Source organism: Harpia harpyja, chromosome Z (assembly GCF_026419915.1).
Source record: "Harpia harpyja isolate bHarHar1 chromosome Z, bHarHar1 primary haplotype, whole genome shotgun sequence".
Taxonomy (NCBI): Eukaryota; Metazoa; Chordata; class Aves; order Accipitriformes; family Accipitridae; genus Harpia; species Harpia harpyja.
The window spans coordinates 87,691,841-87,715,144 of record NC_068969.1 but is presented as its reverse complement, the minus strand read 5'-3'; the positions used below and the strand labels follow the sequence as shown (position 1 = coordinate 87,715,144).

General features: G+C 40.9%; 1 protein-coding gene across 4 annotated transcripts in view; it reads left to right on the top strand.

Annotated features, from left to right (window-relative positions):
• The first annotated feature begins 1,026 nt into the window (after positions 1-1,026).
• Positions 1,027-23,304, top strand: part of DOCK8 (dedicator of cytokinesis 8) — a 95,697-nt gene continuing 73,419 nt past the window's right edge. For 2 of the 4 annotated variants that reach the window (XM_052777829.1, XM_052777828.1), the window contains exons 1-2: positions 1,027-1,357; positions 20,786-20,888. In XM_052777829.1, coding sequence (XP_052633789.1) covers positions 1,305-1,357; positions 20,786-20,888 — 156 coding nt within the window. In that variant the 5' untranslated portion in view covers positions 1,027-1,304. Of the gene's footprint in view, positions 1,358-20,785; positions 20,889-21,834; positions 21,940-23,304 lie in introns of those variants that run through there. The other 2 variants (XM_052777831.1, XM_052777830.1) reach the window with 2 other exon arrangements.

Sequence of the window (23,304 nt, the reverse complement as noted above, 5' to 3'; positions counted from 1 at the left end):
TAGTAAAAACAGGACAACCTAAAACTGAATTGCCTCTGCTACCCCAGAATTCATCTGCGGAAACCATGTTTGGCTTCTGTTTCCCCTTTCAAATGAAGCCCGAGTTCTGCTTATCTGTAGAAGCTGTGAAATCTGCACCAAGGCTGAGAGAAAAATACCCATCGGGAAACAACACTTTGTCACACAACCACAAGATACTTAATAAAAATGGCCTTTTTAAAAAGCTGAGCTGTAAGCACAGGTGAAGAGAACAGCAGCGTGGCCCGCTCTGTGCCAAGCTGAGCTGGTATCTGGTGTTGGTATGTGTGAGTTTTCCTTACACACTCAAGTTGTTCAGGGGCAAGAGAAACGTCTATCCTGGGTGCAGGTGTGCGTTAGCAACATGTCACCCCGGGTAAAGCACCGGCATCTATCTACGTCTCACACCTCACCGTCTCTACCTGCCCGAACAGCTCCATCCATGTGCCAGCGGGGCCGAAGGAAGGACCCTGGCTATTTCCTCTGCCTGAGCGGCGGTGGGCGCCGCTCTGCCCTGCCCTGCGCAGCCCTGCCCGGGCCTGCCCTGCCCTACCGTGCCCGGCCCTGCCCGCCGGCCGCGTCTTCTCCGCCGAGGGAGGACGGGCTGCACCGGCGGCGCCCGGGGGCGGCCCGGGGCCCGTCTGGCGCCCCGCGGTGTCCGCTGCTTCCTCGCCCGCCCCCGCAGAGCAGCGCTCGACCCCCCCGCCCCCGGCGGGGGTGGTGGGGGTGTCCGACACCCGCACCGCAGCTTCCGAAAGAAAAAGCGTTGGGGGGAGTGCGTAAGGAGTTGCGCAGCTCTGTGCGTTCACACAGGTACAAGGCGTCTCGCCTCCTCCTTCCCTTCCTGCGCTTGCTTAAATGCTTGCCTTTCCCGCTGCTTCCCTCCAAAATATCCACGGGCAGCTCGGAGGTCGCCTGTGTTAAATGGGGAGGGGCAATCACTCCCACGCCCGGGCGCGCTGCCGCCGCGGCGGGCAGCCCGTGGGAGCCAGCGGGGAGAGGCGCAGCGCGCCCCGGTGCTGGGGCTGGGCGCTGCCGTCTGCGGGGCAGACGCCGGCAGCGGTGGGAAGCCAGCTGTGCACAGGGGCAGATCCCTCCCACTCCGGCCGATTTCGGTGAGGAAGGTGCGGTGCGGAAGTTGCCACCCAGAACTGTCAGAAGACCGTCGGGTTTTTAGCCCGGAGCATGCAATTAAGAAAAATAAAAAAATAAAACAAAGCCGCCCTTCGTGCGTACAGCCGGCGTCGGTCCTCCTCGGCAGCCGACACCCGCGGCTGCTCTCCCGCATGGCGACTTTACCCGCCGCCGACAGGAGGGCGTTCGCCCTGAAAATCAACAGGTAAGGGGCCTTCCTCGTCCCTCGCAACTCTTCCCCGCCACCCTTAATCGGAGACCCGGCCGAGGCGGGCGATCGGGCTGCGGGAGCGGGGGCGGGACGGCTCCTCCCCGGGAGACCGCCGTGGCGTGGAGCCATCTGCCAGCTCCAGATAGCTGGGCTAGCCCTGCCGCCGCTCGCTGCCGGCCAGCGCTCGGGCGGGTACCCCCCACCCCCCGCCCGGCTGCTCCGGCGAGCGGCGACCCTGGGAGCATCCCGCCGGTCCTCTGCTGGCCCCGGGGAGCTGCCGCTCCAGGGTGCGCTTCTGCAACGGAGGTCGCTCTGACGCCGCGTAGGCAGACGAAGCCGGCTGTGTGTTCGTGTCCTCTGGCAGGGAGGAAACGTCCAGTCTCACCCCAGGAGCTTGTTCCCCATCAGCTCTGTCCGAGCAAGCCCCGAGCCTGCTGGAGGGGCCGCTGGCTGGCGGCGGGGCGGAGGGTTGGGGTCTCTCCTCCGCACGAAGCGGCAAAATGGCCTGGTGCCTAAATCGACATTCCTAGGAAATGGGGGGTTTATGTAGGGCATCAATACTGCAATGACATACATCCCTGGCATTTTTTTTTTCCTTTTCGCCCTTTCATCTATGAAAAGAAAAACTCCTCCTGATGATTGAAAATAAATCTACCTTCCCCCTTCCCTCTCTAAAGCAAATAAATGAGAGTTCAGCTGTTGGAATACCATACTTTTGCGACTGAGCTTGCTGTCTGCTAGACTTTGGTGTCTTTTCCCAGGGAAGTGCTGACTCTCAGTTGGTCTGTGCTCTGTGGTGGCAGTAAGAAACCAAGACAATTATTTGCATATTGTTAGGTTAAAGGAGAACACAGGCCTCCTTTGCAAGTGTCTTGTCATCTGAGACAAAAACTGGGTTTCCAGGGTGTTAATCTAAGTACAAGGCAACTGAATTTGCTGACATACGAAAGAACAGATAGCGTAATGGTAATATAAACTGAGGATACGTCTCTGTGCCAGAGAGAAAAGTATGCAGAGAAACTCCACCTCCTCAGCAATTTATTGGAAGACATGGGGTTTGCAGTCACAGAGGATAAAATTAGCTCTGCTGTGATGTGCCTTTCCCATGGCAGAATACGCATCAGTGTACCTTTCTGTATGCTTTGGAAATTAATTTTAAATTTACAGTGGGATATTCACAAGAGTGAGACAACATATTGAGAAGCCATCAGATGAGCAGTTCACTACAGGATCCTGCCACAATTCCGGATCATTTGGAGACTTTCTTGAATAAAGAGCATAACTGGCTGATATTTAGAGGGTTTGGATTATTTTCTTTCTTCCCATTTTTAGGGTCAGCCTTCTGGCAGCTTTTCCCAGCAGTGGTGATGGTCACTGTTCATCTGACTAAAACCTTACAAAGTAGTGGACTCATAACAATTAATCTGGCTTCATTTCACAAAGGCTCGCAAAAGTTTTGCTAGTGAGAATGGTTGTGAAATTAATTTGTTGTTATAATTTTTTAAATTCCTTCTTCTTTTGATTCAATAGTGAAATATTCAATATTTTTGTAGCAAATTAAATGTTCAAATATTTTAATCATCATGTTCTGAATATGATTCCAGTTTAACCATCTGCATGTTTATTTTGCGAGTAAGAATATTCACTTTTACACAGTATAGTAGAAATTACATATATTTGCTAGCAGAACATTGTGTTTCCCTTTCTTCAAAAGGAGCAGGTCATTCTTACATGACTCAAGTACAGTTTGTTCTACTGACAGTAGTCATGTATCTTCACAAGAAGTGTTTTTAATGTGGTGTTTTGGGTTTTTTTAAAGGAATTTTCAAAATAAGAGGAATAATAGGTCAGTGTGTTAGCTTCCTTGCCTGTACATAAAAGGCTAATTTACAGCTATAAACATTTGTTCCTCTTTCTTCAGAGTTCCTGAGTTTACTTCTTCAAAATGCAACTCTTAGTGAAAGTTGGACGTTGCTGGCAAGGCATCATTTACAGGAGTTATTACATTGCCCTCATAATTACTTTCCTTTCACTACAAATTTGCATGCAAGCTCTTCTCTTTCTCACTCTTTCTCTTGCCAGTGGCTTGACTAAGCTGTATACTGTTTTTATGAGGACCAGTAGAATTTTAGGCTCTGCACTGGTTCCTCAGTACAATGACATCAGCTTGTCTCCCTCTTTAGTTACGTAAGGTTTACCCTGGGTGTTTGCTGAAGCGTGACCACCCGATGAACTATGCTAAACACTGTTCTGTAAAAAATTAACAATGGGGTGATCTGAAATGTTGTGTTTGTGGTCTTGTCATGTTTTAAATTTACTGTGAGTTATCGATCATGAGCACTGGAACTGCATGCAGATGCTTCTGGAACAGCTGTAACATGACAAGCATCACATTTATTTAAAGCAAGGTCAAACTTTAAAAAACAGGCCTTCAGATGCCTTCAAACTTGTAAGCTGTGTATGCAACCTGCCCACATAACCATATCTTCCTACCTCTTTATTCTTCTTTCTACCCATCTGGTGTCTATTGCCCCAACCTGTTGCTTCCTGCCTTTTTTTTAATCCTGCAAAGACTTGCACATATGTTTTTAATGCATGTATGTGAGTAGTTCCTTCTGTTTTAATGGGATAACATTTATGTATAATGATGTTCATCTCATATGTAGAAGTGAAGGAGTAAGCCTTTAGTGTCCCTAATGTTAGGCAGCATTCCTACTACTTACGTGTGTATTACCCAGAGCTCAGTTGCTGAAAACTGAGCAGGACCTCCGAAAACATCCTCTTGAAATAACTTTTTTTTATTACGTGAGAATTTAAATTCCTGTCCAACTTTATACGTTCTTCAAAATGAAGCCTATACTATCACTTAAAAGTAAGTTGTAACTGTCTTTCCAAATGGCCTCCTGCATTGGACAAAGGAAGGGGAAGAAACCCCTTATTAATGTGCAACACTAAGACACCTTTAAGGTGCCCTCCGACAGTGTTAGGTGTCTGTGGTGGTTGGAAGCCAGCACGGGACATGAAAAACCAGATCATCCTTTTTGAGTTGAGTCCTGGATAGTAATTAGAAGGTATCTGGATTGTGTGTTGTAAATGTGTCTACTTTCCAATCACAGTATTTATACCAGAAACCAAGAAATCTGAAAAATAATTTTGCAAACTGCTGAGAAAAAACAACTCATCATTGCTAAAAGTGTGGGCTCTAACATGTACCAGCTGAGCAGTGTACGTCTGAGAGACCACAAAAGTTGAATTTTAATCAGTTTGCCTCAGCAGTGTGTTGGGATAAACACAGCATTCATGGAAGATATTTTCTATTTTTATTACTTTTATTTAGCTAGTGTTGTTTACTGTTTTACCTTCTACATAGATCTTGCAGTAGTAAGTACTTGTTTTGACTTCAACTGAAGAAAACTGTGCTTTAGGCACCTACCTAGGGCCCTGGCCACCAGTGCTATACATTGAAAACATTTCAACACATAGATTACAAAGCAGAAAACTATCAAGAGCAGCAATACAGCTCCCTAACACATCACTTAACTTTCAGTCGTGTGACTCATGCAATTAAAACCACTCCCAATAGACATACTCAACTGTTTCTACAGACAACCAATGTTTGCATTTTACAACTGTTATAAAACACATTTTTAGCATTTACTTCTATCATTTCATTTCCTTGTCCCTGAAATTGTCCAATCGCCAAACAAAATTTTCTTTTCCTCTTCTAGTTTTAATAAGTGTACATAAGGATGAATTGACTTGCATAGATTTATATTTAAAAAACCAAGCAAACCACACTACCAATATTAAAGCAAACATTTAACTAAAGATGGCAAATTTCAAAAAGCCTACGGTAAAAGTCAAACCCCTACCTAATTCTCAAATTGTACCATGAATTCTATTTTACATTAATGATGTCAATACATTTAAATTATTTCTACCTGAAATGAAAAGGTCATCTTCAGCCTAATATTGTACAAATCTCAGCTCTGAAAGTTCACAAGAAATTACCCTAAGTGGCAAAGGCTGTTACAGAGGGGTCAGGCACAGTGCAAAATAGTTTCAGTGGCAGAACAGGCCATTTCCTATGTGCTCTGATAGCAGATTTCTGTTCAGTGCAACCCCTTTATGGGGTTGAGGCCAGCATCTTTTGATTGAATTTCAGTAAAACCCTTGTTATATGGATACAATAAAATGTTAATTACTTAAAAGCATTGTCCAGACTCCATTGTATAGGCCAAGCTATTTCTTTTAATTAATTTTTCTTTTTAATCTTTAAATATATTAAGCAAGCTGCAGGGAGAACCTCAGTCCTTTGTATGTACAATAGATTTATGTAGTAAGTATAAAGGTCTAGGGCGTTTTTAAAAAGATGTGGTAAATTCTCACAGTCAGTTTCTTACATAAAGTAATACATTATAAAAGCCTTAATAAAAGTACCAGTCTGCTAATAGTGAAGGCATTTTCCATGTGTTTGCTGCATACCTAAAATGCACGTTCATACTTTATCAACTTTTAAAAGCTGCTTGTAGATACATCCTTCTTATCAAGTACGACCATTGAGCCATAGCCTTATAATATGTAATGTCAGGACAGTGGCAGTACTAAAAATCCTGTGTTTGTTTTTACTGAGTCAGCCTAATTCAAGAGAGTCACAAAGCAGAGCACACTTGATGAAAGGGTTGAATCCTGCTTTACTCGAATGAGTTGCACCCTGGGAATCTATCTAAGTGAGGATAACTCAAGTTAATAAGCCTTTGCAGGTTTATATTCAAGATGGGTTTTTTTGAACAATCAAATAATAACCCATTTGAATTAATCTAAAATCCATGCCATAAATATACAGTGCACTATGGCTTTTAAGAGAGGTTAAAAAATTCCAATTTGTAATTGCTATGGGAAAAGACTACTTCTTACATACTACATGTGTGAAATAGTAGTGTTTTTTTATTTAGTACAGATAATATTAAACACTAATAACAGATTAAAGATAAAAAAGTAGGATGTATAGAAGTTTCATATGTTACGTATAACACTGTTAGTAACAGTTTATATAGTAAATGGCCAGTTTTCTTAGACTTCCATAAAAATAAATGAGAAGCTGATTTTTTCAATCCTTTGAAGAAAATTACTTCGAGTTGCATGTGCAGGGAGTATAAAGATTGGGTTTACATCTTAGAACCATAGAAAGGTTTGCATTGGAAGGGACCTTAAGATCACCTAGTTCCAACTCCCCTGCCATGGGCAGGACACCTTCCACTAGATCAGGTTGCTCAAAGCCCCGTCCAGCTTGACCTTGAACATTTCCGGTGATGGAGCATCCCCAACTTCTCTGGGCAGCCTGTTCCAGTGTTTCACTACCTTCATTGTACAAAATTTCTTACTTATATCTAGCCTGAATCTATGCTCTTTTAGCTTAAAACATTACCCCTTGTCCTATTGCTACAGGCCCTACTAAAAAGTCTCTCTCCGTCTTTCTTATAAGGCCCCTTTAAGTATTGAAAGGCCGCAATAAGGTCTCACCAAAGCCTTCTCTTCTCCCGGCTAAACAAACCCCACTCTCTCAGGCTTTCTTCACGGAAGAGGTGCTCCAGCCCTCTGATCATCTTCATGGCCTTCCTCCAGACCTGCTCTAAGAGGTCCATGTCCTTGTTGTACTGGGGGCCCCAGAGCTGGATGCAGTACTCCAGGTGGGGTCTCACCAGAGCAGAGTAGAGGGGCAGAATCACCTCCCTCGACCTGCTGGCCGAGCTTCTTTTGATGCAGCCCAGGATACAGTTGGCTTTCTGGGCTGCAAACACACATTGCTAGCTCATGTCCAATTTTTCATCCAAGATCCCCAAGTCTTTCTCTGCAGAACTGTTCTCAATTCCTTCATCCCCCAGTCTGTACTGATCTTGGGGGTTGCCCTGACCCAAATGTGGGACCTTGCACTTGGCCTTGTTGAACCTCATGAGGTTCACAAGGGCCCACCCCTTAAGCCTGTCAGGGTCCCTCTGGATGGCATCCCTTCCCTCAGGTGAAACAACTGCAGAACTCAGCTTGATGTTGTCTGCAAACTAGCTGAGGGTGCACTCAGTCCCACTATCTATGTCATTAATGAAGATATTAAATAGTATTGGTCCCTGTACTTACCCTTGAGGAAGACCAGTTGTTACTGGTTTCCATTTGGATATTGAGCTGTTCACTGTAACTCTTTAGTTGCGGCCATCCCACTAGTTCCTTAACCAACTAACAGTCTGTCCATCAAATCTGTGTATGTCTCTCTAATTTAGAGGTAAGAAAGTTGTGGGGGACCGTACAGAAGTCCAGGTAGATGACATCAGTTGCTCTTCCCTTGTCCACTGATGCAGTCACTCCATTGTAGAAGGCCACTGGATTAGTCAGGCACAACCTGCCCTAGGTGAAGCCATGTCGGCTGTCTTTAATCACCTCCCTGTATTCCATATGCTTAAACAGAACTTCCGGGAGAATCTGTTCCATGATCTTGCTGGGCTCTGAGGTAAGGCTCACTAGTCTTCTTCCTGCATACTAGTTTTCTTTGAGAGCCTTTTAATTTGGCTATAGGAAATACTGGGGTTGTTGTCCTTCAGGAAAATCATTTTACCTTTTTCACCTTTCATTAACTTTTATATTCAGTTTTTTCCAGTTTTTCAGCTGAGTTCAACATGTGTTTTTTCCCACTTGCCATTTCCAGTTTACAGGGATAGATTATAAACTGACCAAACTATCTGCTCCTTTCTTTCACAGAATCACAGAATGGTTGAGGTTGGAAGGGACCTCTGGAGGTCATCTTGTCCAGCCCATCTGCTTAAGCAGGGACACCTAGAGCTGGCTGCCCAGTCCAGATGGCTTTTGAAGACCTCCAAAGAGCCAGACTCCACAACTTCTCTGAGCAGCCTGTGCTGGGGCTTAGTCTCCTAGGACTAACATGGTCCTCTAGGACCTCCCGGTCCTTTTCTGCAAAGCTGCTTTCCGGCTGGGTGGCCCCCTGGCATATATTGGTGCATGGGGATGTTCCAGGTGCAGGGCTTTGCACTTCTCCCTGCTGAACTTCATGAGGTTCCTGTCAGTCCATTTCTCCAGCCCGTTTTGGTCCCTCTGAAGGGCAGCATGACCCTCTGGTACATCAGCCACTCCTACCAGTTCTGTGTCATCAGCAAACTTGCTGAGGGCACACTCTGCCCCATCATCCAGATCATTAATAAAGATGTTAAACAGGACTGGACCCAGTATTGACCTGGGGTATTCTGCTAGTTAATGGCCTCCAGCTAGACTTCATGCCACTGATCACCACCCTCTGGGCCAGGCTGTTCAGCCAGTTTTCAGTCCAACTCCCTGTCCACTCATCCAGCTAGTACTTCACCAGCTTTAGATATCAGTTTTCTTTGGACATAATGAAGAACACAATCTGCTAAGTGTTACTTCTTCCCAGAAAAAGTCACTCCTGTCTTCCTGACTTACTGCAAGCTGATTTCTGCTAGCTTTTTATGGCATCATTGTCTTGGTGTCTTCTGGATTTGTATTCAGCATGGGGAATAGGTTGTACATGGCTCTAAAGCAGGTGCAGAAGAGGGAGAGAAGAGAGGGAGCTCTGTTCCTTCATACGGTACTCATAAAGGCTGATCCCCACTTCAGCCTCTGCACATAGGTGCTTTACCTCCCATCCCACCACTGTTTAGATTCAAGGCAATCTGAGTGAGCAGAAAAGGAGAAGTTGAGACCATGGTTTCATCCCTGTTGTATCAGTTATGAGTGCTCACTGCATGTGAATGACTAAACAGCCATTAAATACCTCAGATGGCTCCTTTCTTATGTATATTAACCTGTCTCTTCTTTTGGGACATTTTTACAGGTGGTACTCCACTCCAAGGGAGGGATGTAACCTGTGGGAATAACAACCTTCTAAATCTACCACAAAGTCAAGAATATTAAAGCAGGCTAGGGATGGATCCTATCTATTGTAAATAGCTCTAAAGCTAATAGAGGGAACTTCCTAATGCCTGTTAGATTATCTTTTCATCAGCCCTAAAGATAATTCATTTGCCTTTGCTAGGGAGTTTCCAGTGAGCAGTCAAATTAGACTAAATCTATGTCAGTGCAGCACTTCTAAACATGTTTTACAACCACACTTGAGCAAATGACAAATTCAAGTGGTGTACAGTTTGACTGGTCACTATGTATAATTCAAACCAATATCAGCTGATTTGCACCTCACATTCTGGCATTGATAATTGTTGCTTTTAAGCCCAACTATATCAAAGCCTGTCTGCATCTACACAGCCTGTTGAATTATACCTGGGAGCAAGCTGTGCTGTAGACCATACGGGCTAGAACATAGCTGGAGGCCGTAAGAGAGACAACTGCATGACAAGAGGAACACTGCTATAATATTTGTTATGGACTAGGCTTAGATTGCAAGCTGTCACATTTTATATACGCACAAAATTAATAAAAAGCAAACAATGCACAAAGCCATGTTTTATCTGTGCAAAACTCTGTGTGTGTCCTTAATGTGTTTCTAATTCTGTTGGGGAGTGGTGTGAACATTGCTTCCTTGTCTAGCAGAGGTGGACTGTAAATCAGTTACAGGAGTAAGTTGAGGAAGAAAGCAATATTTTATATATATATATATAAAAAAATATATAAAATATATATCAAGATTATGCCATAGGGTATTAATTCATAGTGCTAATAGAGATTCCTGTAAGTATCTGCTCATTTTTCAAAGATAAGATTATTCAGGATGCTCTTAGTAGATTTGACATCCTATTGTCCATCACAAAGATTACATTTCCTGCCTAAAATACATCTAACTTCTAGGAAGTAGAAAAGAAAGAGTAAGAAAATGCCCTCTTAACTTTCAGAGGATACTAATGCCTTTGGTTATTCACAGTGATTTACTTCTTGTTTCTGTTGTTTACCTCGAACTTTATGATTACCTCTTCTGGAGTGGTCTGCCTGCTGTACAATCAAGGTGATAGTAGCTACTCAGATAGGGGGTTGATGACAAACACAGGCCCATCCATCCAAATCTCCGTGAAAAATTACAAGTGCAGGAAAGATAGGCTCCATAATACAAGTGTACTCTATATCAGCAAGTAGGCGCCTGTAGACACAAAGCCTTTAGAGAACAGTTGGTCAAGCAAGCAGAATACTGTTGTTACTGTTGGGACAACTGTAATTGTTGTAACATTCCCAGATGTTATTGACAACTGTTTTTAGCAGGAAGCTGATCTTTTCATCTGACTGCATACTCAAATTGTGTTTAAAATATAACCATCTATTTTCTATTACAGTTGTTGAAGGCTGGTATTATGCTGTACTTACATACCTGTGCAATCACGAGAATCACACATAATAATCCTTGCTACATGATTAGAGTACTGAGGTTTTTGCTTTGTCTCTGGAAGATGGCTGGTGAGCATGAAATGGACTTTAGGCTCTGGGCAGAAAACCGGCACTTTAAAAACCTTTTTTAAGATCTTATGTCCCTCTTAGACTTAAGACATCTACGTGCATTGTGAATTCTAGGCTGCAATTTATGATGAGGTTCTTTTTTTATAGTCCAGGAAATCCTAAGCTTACCCAGGAAAAATGTAGCTGCAAATGAGAAACATCTTTATGTCCACCAGGTCCCACATATGAACATCCCTTATTTATCTTTCCAAACAGTTTTCATTTTCAGGCATGAAGTGAAAACCAGCAAGGAAGAAATATTTAATGTTGTTTTTATACCCTCTACCACTTTTAGGTTTTATGGTCATTAAAAATTATGGTTCATGAGCACACTTCAGCGTAGTTGTCCTTTCTTCTATTCTGACTTGCTTTTTTTTTTTTTAATTTGATTTGAAAAACACACACCAGACTACACTGTTGTCTGTTAGCAGTAGGAAAAAAGGATAGCCTGTGAAAAGTGCTTACCTGATAACATACTAAATGCTTGCCATCATGCATGCAGTTACAGAAAAATAGGTCCAGGCCTAGATCAGCTTTTGGGCCAAGTTCATATAAAAAGTGCACAATATTTTTGCTTGCAACCTTTGTAGAATAATACTTGCACGTGATGAATCTCACAGTTTCCTGAGCTTCAGTAATAATGACCTGGAGACTTTTTATACACAGCACACCTGGACTCGGTATTAGTATTTTTCCCTAAACTCAAGCAAACTCGATTAGATAAGAGTGTATTTTATTTCAGTTGTCACATGATCTGAGCTTTACAATCATTATAATAACAAACCCCCATGTTTAGAACATAGTTAGAGTAAAATTTAACCTTTCCCCAAGCTTAAAATTTTCCAGATGAATTGCAAAGTGAAATTCAGTTTCTGACTTACGATATAAAATGTCTTGCAAATGTGTTTGTGAGGGTATGTAATATAACTTCTATGGAATTTGTACCTGTAGTGTAGCCAGCATATACAAAAATATATTCTTTTTAACAACACGGTTGTTAACATATGCCAAATTCTGTGGACATTCTTACTTTTAAAAGTGAGAGTGGGATATCCAGGTTTCAAGTGTATTTTCATTACTGCTCTGGCTCCCACTGAAATAGAATCAAAATTCTCTGTTCTAAAAATGCCATGTACTCTCTTCATGTACTTGAAATTGGGTCTTTTTTTTTTTTTAGGTATAATGCCCTAATAAAAGATCCTGCTTTTTCTAGTTAAACTTACAGTTCTAAAGAAAAAAATGTTATTTGAAGAAGTAACTGGAAAAAACCCAGCTCATGGTTTTCCTGTCACAGAAAGGTCACACTGAAGCTCCACAAATCTGTGGTCTTAGGAAATGAGGGGCCAAAATATTAACACAAATTATTTTTCCAGTTCTGTGCCATTTGCATTTTCTCCTCTTCTGGCTTTTGAAGTACTCACAGTATTAAAGACCCATCTGTGAATATATTGTGAATTTCTTTGAAGTGGTCAGTCATGAAAGAGACAAAATACACATTTTTTTCCTTGTTGATAAAAATACCATCCCTGACCCTTATAAAAATTAAAAAAACCTGTAGAAGCAAAAAGAAAAAATTCCCTAGAATAACATTTACATGCTCTTTATTATTGTTCTTAATGTCAGACTTTTTCACTTATTATAAATAATTGTTTATTAGGAAGAAAGTGAAAATAAAGTACATGCATTATTAAACTTGGTATGGGTTTTACAAAATTGTTAGGACTATGGTAGCATTTTCTTAGTGAAGTCCTTGTGAAGCTCAGATAATATGTGTGAGCTGGAAGATAAAACCTTGTGTTTGTTTCATAATTACCCTGTTGTGAATTGGTAGGATAGTGCAGGCAAAACAACAATCTAAAAGCACAAACTGGTATCTTTCTATTACATTTCAAGTCAAAGTATAAAAGGAAGATGGCATGTATGATCACTAATGCTTTTGAAATAGCCCTTGTTGTTGTTGTAGAGAATCTAAGATTTTGGAAGACATTTAAACATTTTAGCAAGGAACAAGGGAAAAAAAAAAAAAGAGGTAGGCCCTAACTATAAAGTTCTGCCCTGGAATATAGACCTGTAGAGTCTTCTGGAGACTTGGCACACTTGTTAGAAAGCTTTTCTTCAGCCATCTCAGTTGAAATAAACATTTAATGAAGCACCAATGTGAGCTTTAGCACTTCAAGCAGAGAGAGCTCTGAGCCAACCACAGAAAATTATCCTTAGATAAATTGAGGTTAATCCCTTCAGTATGAAAGATTTGTGTATATATTGCTGTATGCTGATAGATTTTAAGCTAATGGGGACTACAAAAGAACTGTGTTGTTTTCACACAAATTTATCTTCTATTAGCATAATTAGCATCATGTGAAATATTCATGTGTATTGCATATATAAACTATCATGATTAGTTTAAGTCTATAATGGGATGACAGATAAGATTGATTTATACTCTGCTTTCTAGGAGGTACCACTAAACTGTCATATGAAGCATTATACCTAAACCCACTTTCATTGCAAGAGCCAACCTGTCAACAATGCATGCACAATGTCTTTTCGAATGTTATATCGTAGCTTTTCCATATTATCCATAGGGCACAGTGATTAAAAAGCACATAAAAGCAGGCTCATCAGGACCAAATCCTAAGTCTTAATTTTCTTTGCATGGCATGAAAATATGGTTGTCCTTTTCCTCCGCTGCCAGGATTAGAAAATTAATTTTTATGTTTGCTTATATCTCTTCCTGAGGGAGAAACAGCAAAACTGAGTGGCAGTGAAAAACCTTCACTGAATGAATGGCATACATGACCTGGGACAAAAATAAAAATTGACCTCTTGCTTGTTTTATTTTGTAACAAGATGCCAGCATAATGAAGTCAACAATTTCCTCTCCTAGACTTCTTCCTTTGTTCCTGCACCAGCCCCTTTGAGAAGACTGTGGTTAAATTTCAGTGGTCTCATATAGGATCTTTATTGGCTTAGCTGATACATAGTCTTAATGTGGTGGACCCCAAAGTAGGGGTGTGCCAGAGGGTGTATAGCCTACCTAAGCCATCAAGGAAATAGCAGCTAGTTCAGATCGACCATGGCTGTAAACAGTGACTAACAAAGCAGAGCTCTGGTGCCTTAAGGACTAATTAGAAACTTAGAAGAAAAACAGGCAGTTCCACTGGCAGTAAGAAAAGGACTTCTAAGAAAGATTCCCATATTTGCTAGTTAAAGATGTGGATTGTTGCACAAAACTTTGTGTGTCTTTGTGTGGAGGAGTGAAGGAGAGGGCTAGGTAATTATTACCTTTTTCTCTTCCATAGTTTTTTGTTGCTTGTTTTTAGTTGTAGAGAAGTTTCATGTTAGGCTCAGAAAAAGAACAAAAGCTACTTGAGAATTTTCTATGTCAGTGTTACATGAAAGGGATTACTCCTCAGGGTAGTCAAGACTGAGTATTTTACCTGTTAAGCAAAAGTTTTCACTAGTTTACCTTATGATTCCGCCATCTGTATACATTTAAATGTGAAGGTTTCTCTGTCCTTGGGGATAGTTCTTATAGCCTCTTTTTATTTCATTTTTTCATCTTTCCTTGCTATCTAATTGTGTATGCAGCTCTTGCAGATGACAACTCACTGTTCCTCAGAGTCTGCTGGAAGGGATTCTAAGGGAGGATTACTCTTCCTGCCTCCGTCTAGAAGGTAACTTCTAATAGTAGGTAACTTCAGACAACTTGATCCATTAGGCATGTGAAGCATATTTTTAAAATCAGTTTTTTTCTTATGAAGTTTCTGATTTCCAATTAATAGGTCATCTTTAAAGCCGTTGTCTTTCTGTTTTCTTTTATTTCTAAATTGTTGCTCTGTGTTTAAGTTTTCTTATTATCTACATACTACCAAAACACTCATTGTGCCTGCTTTTAAACTACGTATTTCAAAGAACTATATTGTTGAGCATAATTTACAGTGAAACTACAGTGAACCAGCTTTATGCATTACGAGCATTCATATAATGAACCCAACAGTGTTCAGGCACAGATCTAACATATTTTAGAGAAAGAAAATAAATGGCTATTTATCTTCCTGTCATGATACCTCATCTAGGCCCAACCAGTAACACAAATCTCCAAGTTCCCAATCCAGCAATGAGCTCTGTCCGGAGGAACATGTCAGAATTTGACCTACAAGTTAAATTAAATTTTAAGAACCTCCAGGTATAGTCTGTTACTTTGGTTGCACTGTTGTTTTAATATATTATGCAAACTGCACACTTTGCATTGGAAAGTATTTGTGAAATACAGACTATGTCTCAACTTTTTGTTAGCAATTCAGGAGAATTGCTGGAGGATTGCCAGTGGGACAGACACTGGTGAAATTCTGATTAAGCAGCACCAATTTTGGGGGGGGTGGGGAGGCTACTCTCTGGTCCCATCTGGGTAGATCAGGAAGTCTGATGCTTTTCAGCTTTTTCAAGATTTACAGCAGAGGAGTATGGCATTGTCATTCAGGTAGGGCCAAGGCAACACAAGAGTGGAGCAATGAATTCCAATTGATGTTATTTTGCTCTAACACCATGGAGCCGCCAAGGATCTAAAAAGTCCAGAAAAGCCTCAGGCTGCCATCATCTCCCATCTTTCCACAGGTTTACACTGTCTTGCAACATGCCATGTGAAGTCTGACTAACTGTGGATTCAGCAGTAACTGTCGTGGAAAAAAACTCCCTCAAATCTACACCTTTGCAGCTAGTGTTTCGTCTTTATCCTAAACAAAGGGACAGGTACCAACGTGAGAGATCTGTAAAGCTATTAACACTGCTGAGTCCCATTGCTGGTCTCTGAAAGGCTTGCAGTTGCCCAGATGCTGTTCACAAGGTTATTTCAGAGACATGATGTACATTGCCAGTGTGCCCTTGTCACTGTGGCATCACCAGATGGCCACTTCCAGTGTCCTGCTACTGATGCAATGGGAACATTTGTCCTAATAGATTATTAAATCTTTCTTGCTTCAGTTTAAGCAGATTTCTTCTTATTATTCCATGTTTATGGACATGAATTTCTTACTGGTTTCTTTACAGATTGCTACCTTTTACATAGTTGAGGACAACTGCTCTCTCCCCTCAGTCATCTCTTTTGTAACACATCTATTTTTTTTCAATCTTTCCTCATGGGTCATCCTTCCCCAAATTTTTAGGATTCTGACTGCTCTCTTCTGAAGCCTTTTAAATTTGATTGTATCTTACTCTGTGGTGTTCTAAGTGTGTACATCAGCATAAGCACTGTCTCATTGGCTTAAATAAAGAGAAATAACGTCTCTTTTTCCTCACTTATGGTACTTTGTTAGTAAGTGTCCCAGTATACTCTCTCAGAGCCTCTTCAGGGGCATTGCAATTTCTTTAGACAGTTGATTTCCCTTTTTGTATTTCTGCATGTCGTGGTTTAACCCCAGCCAGCAACTAAACACCACGCAGCTGCTCACTCACTCCCCCCCCACCCAGTGGGACGGGGGAGAAAATCAGGAAAAGAAGCAAAACCCGTGGGTTGAGATAAGAACGGTTTAATAGAACAGAAAAGAAGAAACTAATAATGATAATGATAACACTAATAAAATGACAACAGTAATAATGAAAGGATTGGAATGTACAAATGATGCGCAGTGCAATTGCTCACCACCCGCCGACCGACACCCAGCCAGTCCCCGAGCGGCGATTCCCCGCCCCCACTCCCCCCAGTTTCTGTACTAGATGGGACATCACATGGTATGGAATACCCCGTTGGCCAGTTTGGGTCAGGTGCCCTGGCTGTGTCCTGTGGCAACTTCGTGTGCCCCTCCAGCTTTCTCGCTGGCTGGGCATGAGAAGCTGAAAAATCCTTGACTTTAGTCTAAACACTACTGCGCAACAACTGAAAACATCAGTGTTATCAACATTCTTCGCATACTGAACTCAAAACACAGCACTGTACCAGCTACTGGGAAGACAGTTAACTCTATCCCAGCTGAAACTAGGACACTGCATTTGATTTTTTTTTCTTCATAAGTTTAGGGGTTTAAATTTACTTTTATTGAATCCAAATGTGCTGATTTCAAACAGTTTCTAAAATACGAGGTCATTTTGAATGCTAGTCCTGCCTTTCAGAGCATTCACAACTCCTTCCAGTCTGATGTGATCCACAAATGTTATTAGTATGTTACCTATACCATTATCAGTGTTGTAAAATAAGTATGGACTGGAGCTAGACTGGGGAAAAATTAACTTGCTTCTTACTTACAGTAGTACATTGTTCGAAATCTCTTCACAGTCTTCTTTTGAACTATTCATGACTTTGCCTTGCATATGTTTTTTTAACCAGTTTTGGAACCAGCTGTGATGATTCCATCTAGCCACTATCTCTTTACTTTGCTTATAGGAGTGTCATGAGGGATGTCCTGGTTTCGGCTGGGATAGAGTTAATTTTCTTTCTAGTAGCTGGTATAGTGTTATGTTTTGGATTCAGTTTGAGAAGAATCTTGGTAACACACTGACATTTTCAGTTGTTGCTAAGTAATGTTTAGATGAAGTCAAGGAGTTCTAAGCTTCTCATGCCCAGCCAGCAAGAAGGCTGGAGGGGCACAAGAAGTTGGGAGGGGACACAGCCAGGGCAGCTGACCCAAACTGGCCAAAGGGGTATCCTATACCATGTGACATCATGTCCAGTATATAAACTGGGGGGAGTTGGCCTGGGGGGGATCACTGCTTGGGAACTAACTGGGCATTGGTTGGTGAGTGGTGAGCAATTGCATTGTGCATCACTTGTTTTGTATATTCCAATCCTTTTAGTAGTATTGTCATTTTATTATTGTTATTATTATCATTATTAGTTTCTTCCTTTCTGTTCTATTAACTGTTCTTATCTCAACCCACAGGTTTTACCTTTTTCTTTCCAATTCTCTCCCCCATCCCACTGGGTGGGGGGGAAGCAAGTGAGTGGCTGCATGGTGCTAAGTTGCTGGCTGGGGTTAAACCACTATCAAGAGCCTTACTGAAGCCAGTTAACTATCACAGAAAAGTATTAGATTGGTTTTACATGACTGCCCTTTGATAAATCCATATTGGCTGTTCATCATTACCTAATAATTGCCAGTAATATACCAATAATTTTCAAACTTTTTGGACCATAGCTTACTACAGTCCACAGTTTCTAGTTGCCCACCATACATTTCATCATCAGACTATTAATAAAGAGGCATTACTAAGGTGATGTACATTTTAATGTTAAGTACGATTTCATGGTCCTGTTACTTCAACTGGAGACAACAGTTTGGGACCTGATGTTCCAGCTACTTGTAAGTTGATTGTCCAGCAAGTTGCTTTACTAGCTTTTTGAGTGTCAGAGATTGCTCAGATTTTCAGTGACTGCTTTGCATTCATCCTTAATCACTTGCCTTCTTTCCTTATTGTTTTTTAGCACATAGCTAGACTGTCCTTGCCGCTAAGGGTGACTGTAAAGCTCTCCTCAGAATCAGACAGGTCTGCTGTACAGGCAGGTATGGTAAAAGTATGGCCATGGCATAGATGGACTGCAACCTCCATAAAAGCTGAGACACCACATGCGCTAGGTTAACGTGGACCACCATTTTCAGGCAGGTACCCAGACAGTGTCTGAGGTAGCTGTTTGATCAGAAAACAGGCATCTCGCAGAGCACAGCCATTCTGGCATTATCGAAGAGCTGTCTAGAAGGACCTCTGTTTCTACCTTGGTTCTCAGGTTTTCAAAACTTTACATGCTGATCTCTGACTGTAACGCCCACCTTTTATCTGTGTTGGGGTAGCTAACTTGTGTTTTTTGTTTGGTGTCTTTTAGCAGCTGTGTCTTTCCATTACCTATTCCTAGTAGATCCTGCCAATCATTTCTGAGTTGGTTCAAACTAGCTTTGCCTTTCTTCCTTCAGTGATATGAAAAACATGAAATCAATCAATTGAACTACTCTTAAACTATTTGAAATTCACCTTTATAGATTACAGGATTCTTCCATTGGACTGGTGTATTTTGCAGGTTCTTTCTTTGAATATTGGGGAGACTCTGGAACTAATGTTGGCACTCTTGAGAAACGTAGTTCCTCTCAGCTGGTCTTGCATAGGGTTTTACCAGACAGCCCTTCATCCACATGCATGCTTCCTCTTTTGTAGATGAAAATTCATACCATTTCCTCTTCAAAGAGTCTGATGACCACATATCTGGTGTAATTCAGGGATGTGTTATACATTGTTTACAGAAGCAACTTCTGCAATACACAGTAACACTGTTTTTTACATACATTAAGCCAACATCTGCTGGTATATCTATTATTTACATCCGTAACAGATACTTCTGCACAGGGTAGAAACTGACTCAGTTTGAAAGGAAATAAAAATTTTGAGTAATTCGAGTTTTGTGTTATACCTTGCTACATACATTCATGATCAGAGATTATTTGCAGTGGGAAGATGAGTAACAATAACTTTGATATACAAGCAGCTTTTCTTTTTCAAATAGGGCAAAAATAATCCAAGGAACACACAGACTCCCTCACTCTCCCTATGTGGCTTCTTGCTTATATATTTATTGAATAACCTTTAAAAAAAATCCCATTTCATCGGGTCTGATTTTTGGAATACCACTTATGAGGAGGAATTTCTCTTCCAAATGGATCTCTTTTCTTTCTCTGTAACTCTGGCTTTGCTCTGTCTGCAGTTGCTGCTGCCTTCATATTGGAGCAATGTCCCACTCACAACTGGTGTAGCCTTTTGACCTACAAGGAACTACTTCTATTTATGCGTCTTTTATTTTAGAAGTCAGGCCTAATACCTCTAATAACTTTAATACTTTCTGGGAGATGCCTGTCTCTTAATACGAGCAGAATTGCATTGAGCGGAGTTCAGGTGTTTGTCTTGTGTGTTACAAAAGCAGTAGAAAGAGATTTAGGGTCACAGAATAGGTATAGTAGTCACGGAAATCAAGAGGCCAAAGAGGAGAGAAGGTGCAGACCAAACAGGCAAACTGTCCTGTGGCAGCTGGTAATTCTAAGATGCCTATTGATGCTTGCTGGAGTTGGAAGAGAGTCTCATACGGAAGGGAAAAAGTCGTCTTACCTCTGTATTTTCCTGTCTCCCAGTTGGCTTCCCTGGTGGGCTGTAAGGTTGTTTTTTTTTTAATTTGGAATCTGCTTAAGTGCATCTTGTTCTTTTAAAAATCTTGTCGTGAACATTCATGGTGAAATATATTGTAGATGTTTTGTTACCATTGTTACCATGGCAGATTATTCTTAAATCATATTAAATATTAATTGATTTGTTTCCATGAATAATGACCAAGCTACTCTGATTACTGAATTTTCAGACTGGATACATGTAACTGTACTATCGCTCTGGGACTTCTGAAGAATTCAGTACTGGCCTCTTTCTGCTCCCAGTCTTTTCCTCGAATGTTCAGCTGATACAGTATAGGCTGATTTTTAACTTCGTGCTTTGGTTTCTCTTGTGCTTTTCACAGCAGACTGCATTATCAACAGAAGTCTGGGCTTACGCTGTTCAGTGAGTGGTCCTGCCTTGTTTTTATCCCTTGGTCAATTACTAGATCATTAAAATACTTGCCTGTGTGATGTTCATTTTTCTTTCTCTGCACTGTTATCCCGTATCTTTGCTTTGCAGAAATGAATCTGTGAGTATTGCTGTACAGGTTGCAGTCACACTTCCCTTAAGGGCAGAGTTAGTCTTTCTTGTATAACCTTTCCCAGTTGCAATGACTGCAATATAATGATAGAAATCTGTTGGAAGAGTGTCAGAATCTTAATTATATAGGACTGCAAATGTTTTTTGAGGTTTGCATCAACTACAAAACAAGAGGAGTCTAGAACATCATCAAAATACATTTCTAAACACTGGGACAATAGACTAAATTGGCTAAAGTCTGGCATTTCGAATTTGTATGGGGATAATTGTAATTATAAGGGTTTTTCTCTGCTCTAATTAAAGGCACTCCTCTGCAGAAATAAGAAAGCAATTTACTCTCCAACCAGGCTTTGCACAGTTCTGTCAACGAAGCTTAAGTACCCCTGGCTTTTCTACTCTTCATCTGGTAAGTTCTGGGTTTACCTTCTTTACACAGGTTTGGCATCTGCATTGCTTAATGTTTTTAGGTTAAATTACGTGGTCTTCTTAAGTTGTCTTGCTTTCCCCTGGCTTCTGCCTGAAGCTGTTAAAAAATACTCCCTGGTGGGCTGAGGAAATTATGCATTTGAAAAAACTGAGAATGGTCCTTGGAGCCCGAAACATACAGTCCTTCTGCATACTACTATAAATCAAAGTTAATTAGTAAGTGTTGGAGTAAATTACATCTTTCCTTGCTGGAAACATTCAACTTCATCAAGTAAATGCATTGTGCGGTGATCACAGATAATTTGCAAAGGAGGTCATTGAATAAAGAGAAAAAAAAAGAAGGGTAGAGCTAGCTCAGCTAGCTTGGCTTAATATGCAGTTTCCAGAGCTAACAGCAGAGACAGCACACTGACCTGTTTTTCAGTGCTGTAGAATAAGCATATTAAGTGAGAAATGCCGAAGTATGCCCTGATTGGCATAGATATAATTGAGTCAACTGTTATATGTCTCTGAATCATCTTCAGCCTTTCACATGTAATCCCCCTCTAAAGAAGTCAGACCATATGACACTACCCTTACAACAAAGGGAAAAAATGCCACATCTTTTTAATGGCCTTTCTTGGTATTCTGCAAACATGCTATGCCATAAATAAAACTGACTAAGATTTTGATACTCTCCTTCTTCCTACCCTTTTAATTTTTTCTTATTTTTGTGCGACCCCGTAAGGAGAAGCAGGAAAAGTCTTTGCGTACCAGTGGTTGTGAAAAAATGTAAACCACTAGATGTAAGCAGTTACTTCCTGTGTGTCAGGGCCTCCCGCCACTACTCACTTCCTTAATCTGAAATGCTGTTGTGTTTTAACTTGTTGCGTGCGGTTATTCAGTGTGGTGGCTAGGTCCCTTCTACATGCAGACAGTTGCTTTTGCTCTTGAGAAACTTGATAACATTTCATTTACCGAGTATTACGCCGTAGCTGCCATTTTGTGTGCTGTCACAATCTACATGCCTCTAATCCATCATCCTTAAAAAGGTATGTTTGCAGCAATGATTTGTGGCATTTTCTGTAGAATAATTGTTTTGCACACTTGTATGATGTGTGAAAAGGAGTGTTGGCTTCTCAGTTGAAACAGTATCTGGTAACTTGCACCAACTGTTAGGGAGACCATTACCCTCCATCTGCATTTATGTTTTTCACCATCTTTTTTGCATTTGTGTCTAATTTACAATAGTCAAAAGCACACATTTCTAGTGATTAAAGATTATTATTAACAATTCAACTAGAAAAAGTTAGAAGACATGATGAAATGCGATGAATTGGACTTGTCAGAATAGCATCATTTCTGGAAGGAAGTGCAATGCTTAATCAAAAATTAGATTGTATTAAGCAAAAATATTTTGCATGTAAAACATTACGTCTTCAGCAACTGAAAAGATGTAATGCGCTTTTGTATATTTTAAGCTGTGTTTTACTTTAATTTTTGTCTTTTTTTTTTTTTTTTTAGTAGATCTTCATATGTATATACTAATATGTAATGTTTTGCCCACTGGCAGTACAGTAAGTGAACTTTAAGGATATTATGCTGACAATTAATAAAAAGTCAACAGCTAATAAAGATCACTATTTACTCATAACTGTTGATGCAGTATGCTTAGCACTACACTAGATACAAACCAGAGATAGTGCTTAACCTAAAAATTTATTCACAGCACAGTGTATTTCTTCAGCTGGCTGCCTCATGATTTGCTGGACTTACTGTTAGTTTTAGGTTCTCACTTTGGATAAAAAGAGCAAAGAGAGAGATTTTTCCCAAAGCTGTTTTCAGAGAATTCAATTAATCCCTTAAATGTACAGGCAGAGGGGTGAGCTCAGAGACTTTATTTATGCAGAGACATGTACAGTTTCCCTATAAAAGGGGAACCTGGGGTGGGGGATGGTGGTTGGTTGTGATCAAAAGTCTCTACTACATCATTTGGAGGAGTATTTACCACATTTTTTTTTCAAAAGTTTAAATTGGTTTGCTTCTCCTAGATGTTTTTAGCACATTTCTTCTAAATACGCTTCACTTTATGCAAGATGTTTCTGGGTTTCTTTTAGCTGAATAACTTCCTTACTTATATTTCCAGAAAGGCTAAAAAGGCTCCAAACTCGTATTTACCACTAATCAGCTTTAACTCATCTTCCTATCTACAGCGACTGACATGGCATATTATGTGTGAGCCATTTTAGTTCAGAGATACCCTGAGCTTTGCCACTGTTAAGCATGTTCTCATGTTTCATAAATTGTGGAATTCCTCATTGTGCTATTGAGCCCAAATTCCTGATGTCGTGGGTGTAACACTGTTATGTGCAGAGGTCACTTCATGCTCAGGCAAAAATCCTGTCAACTTCCATGAG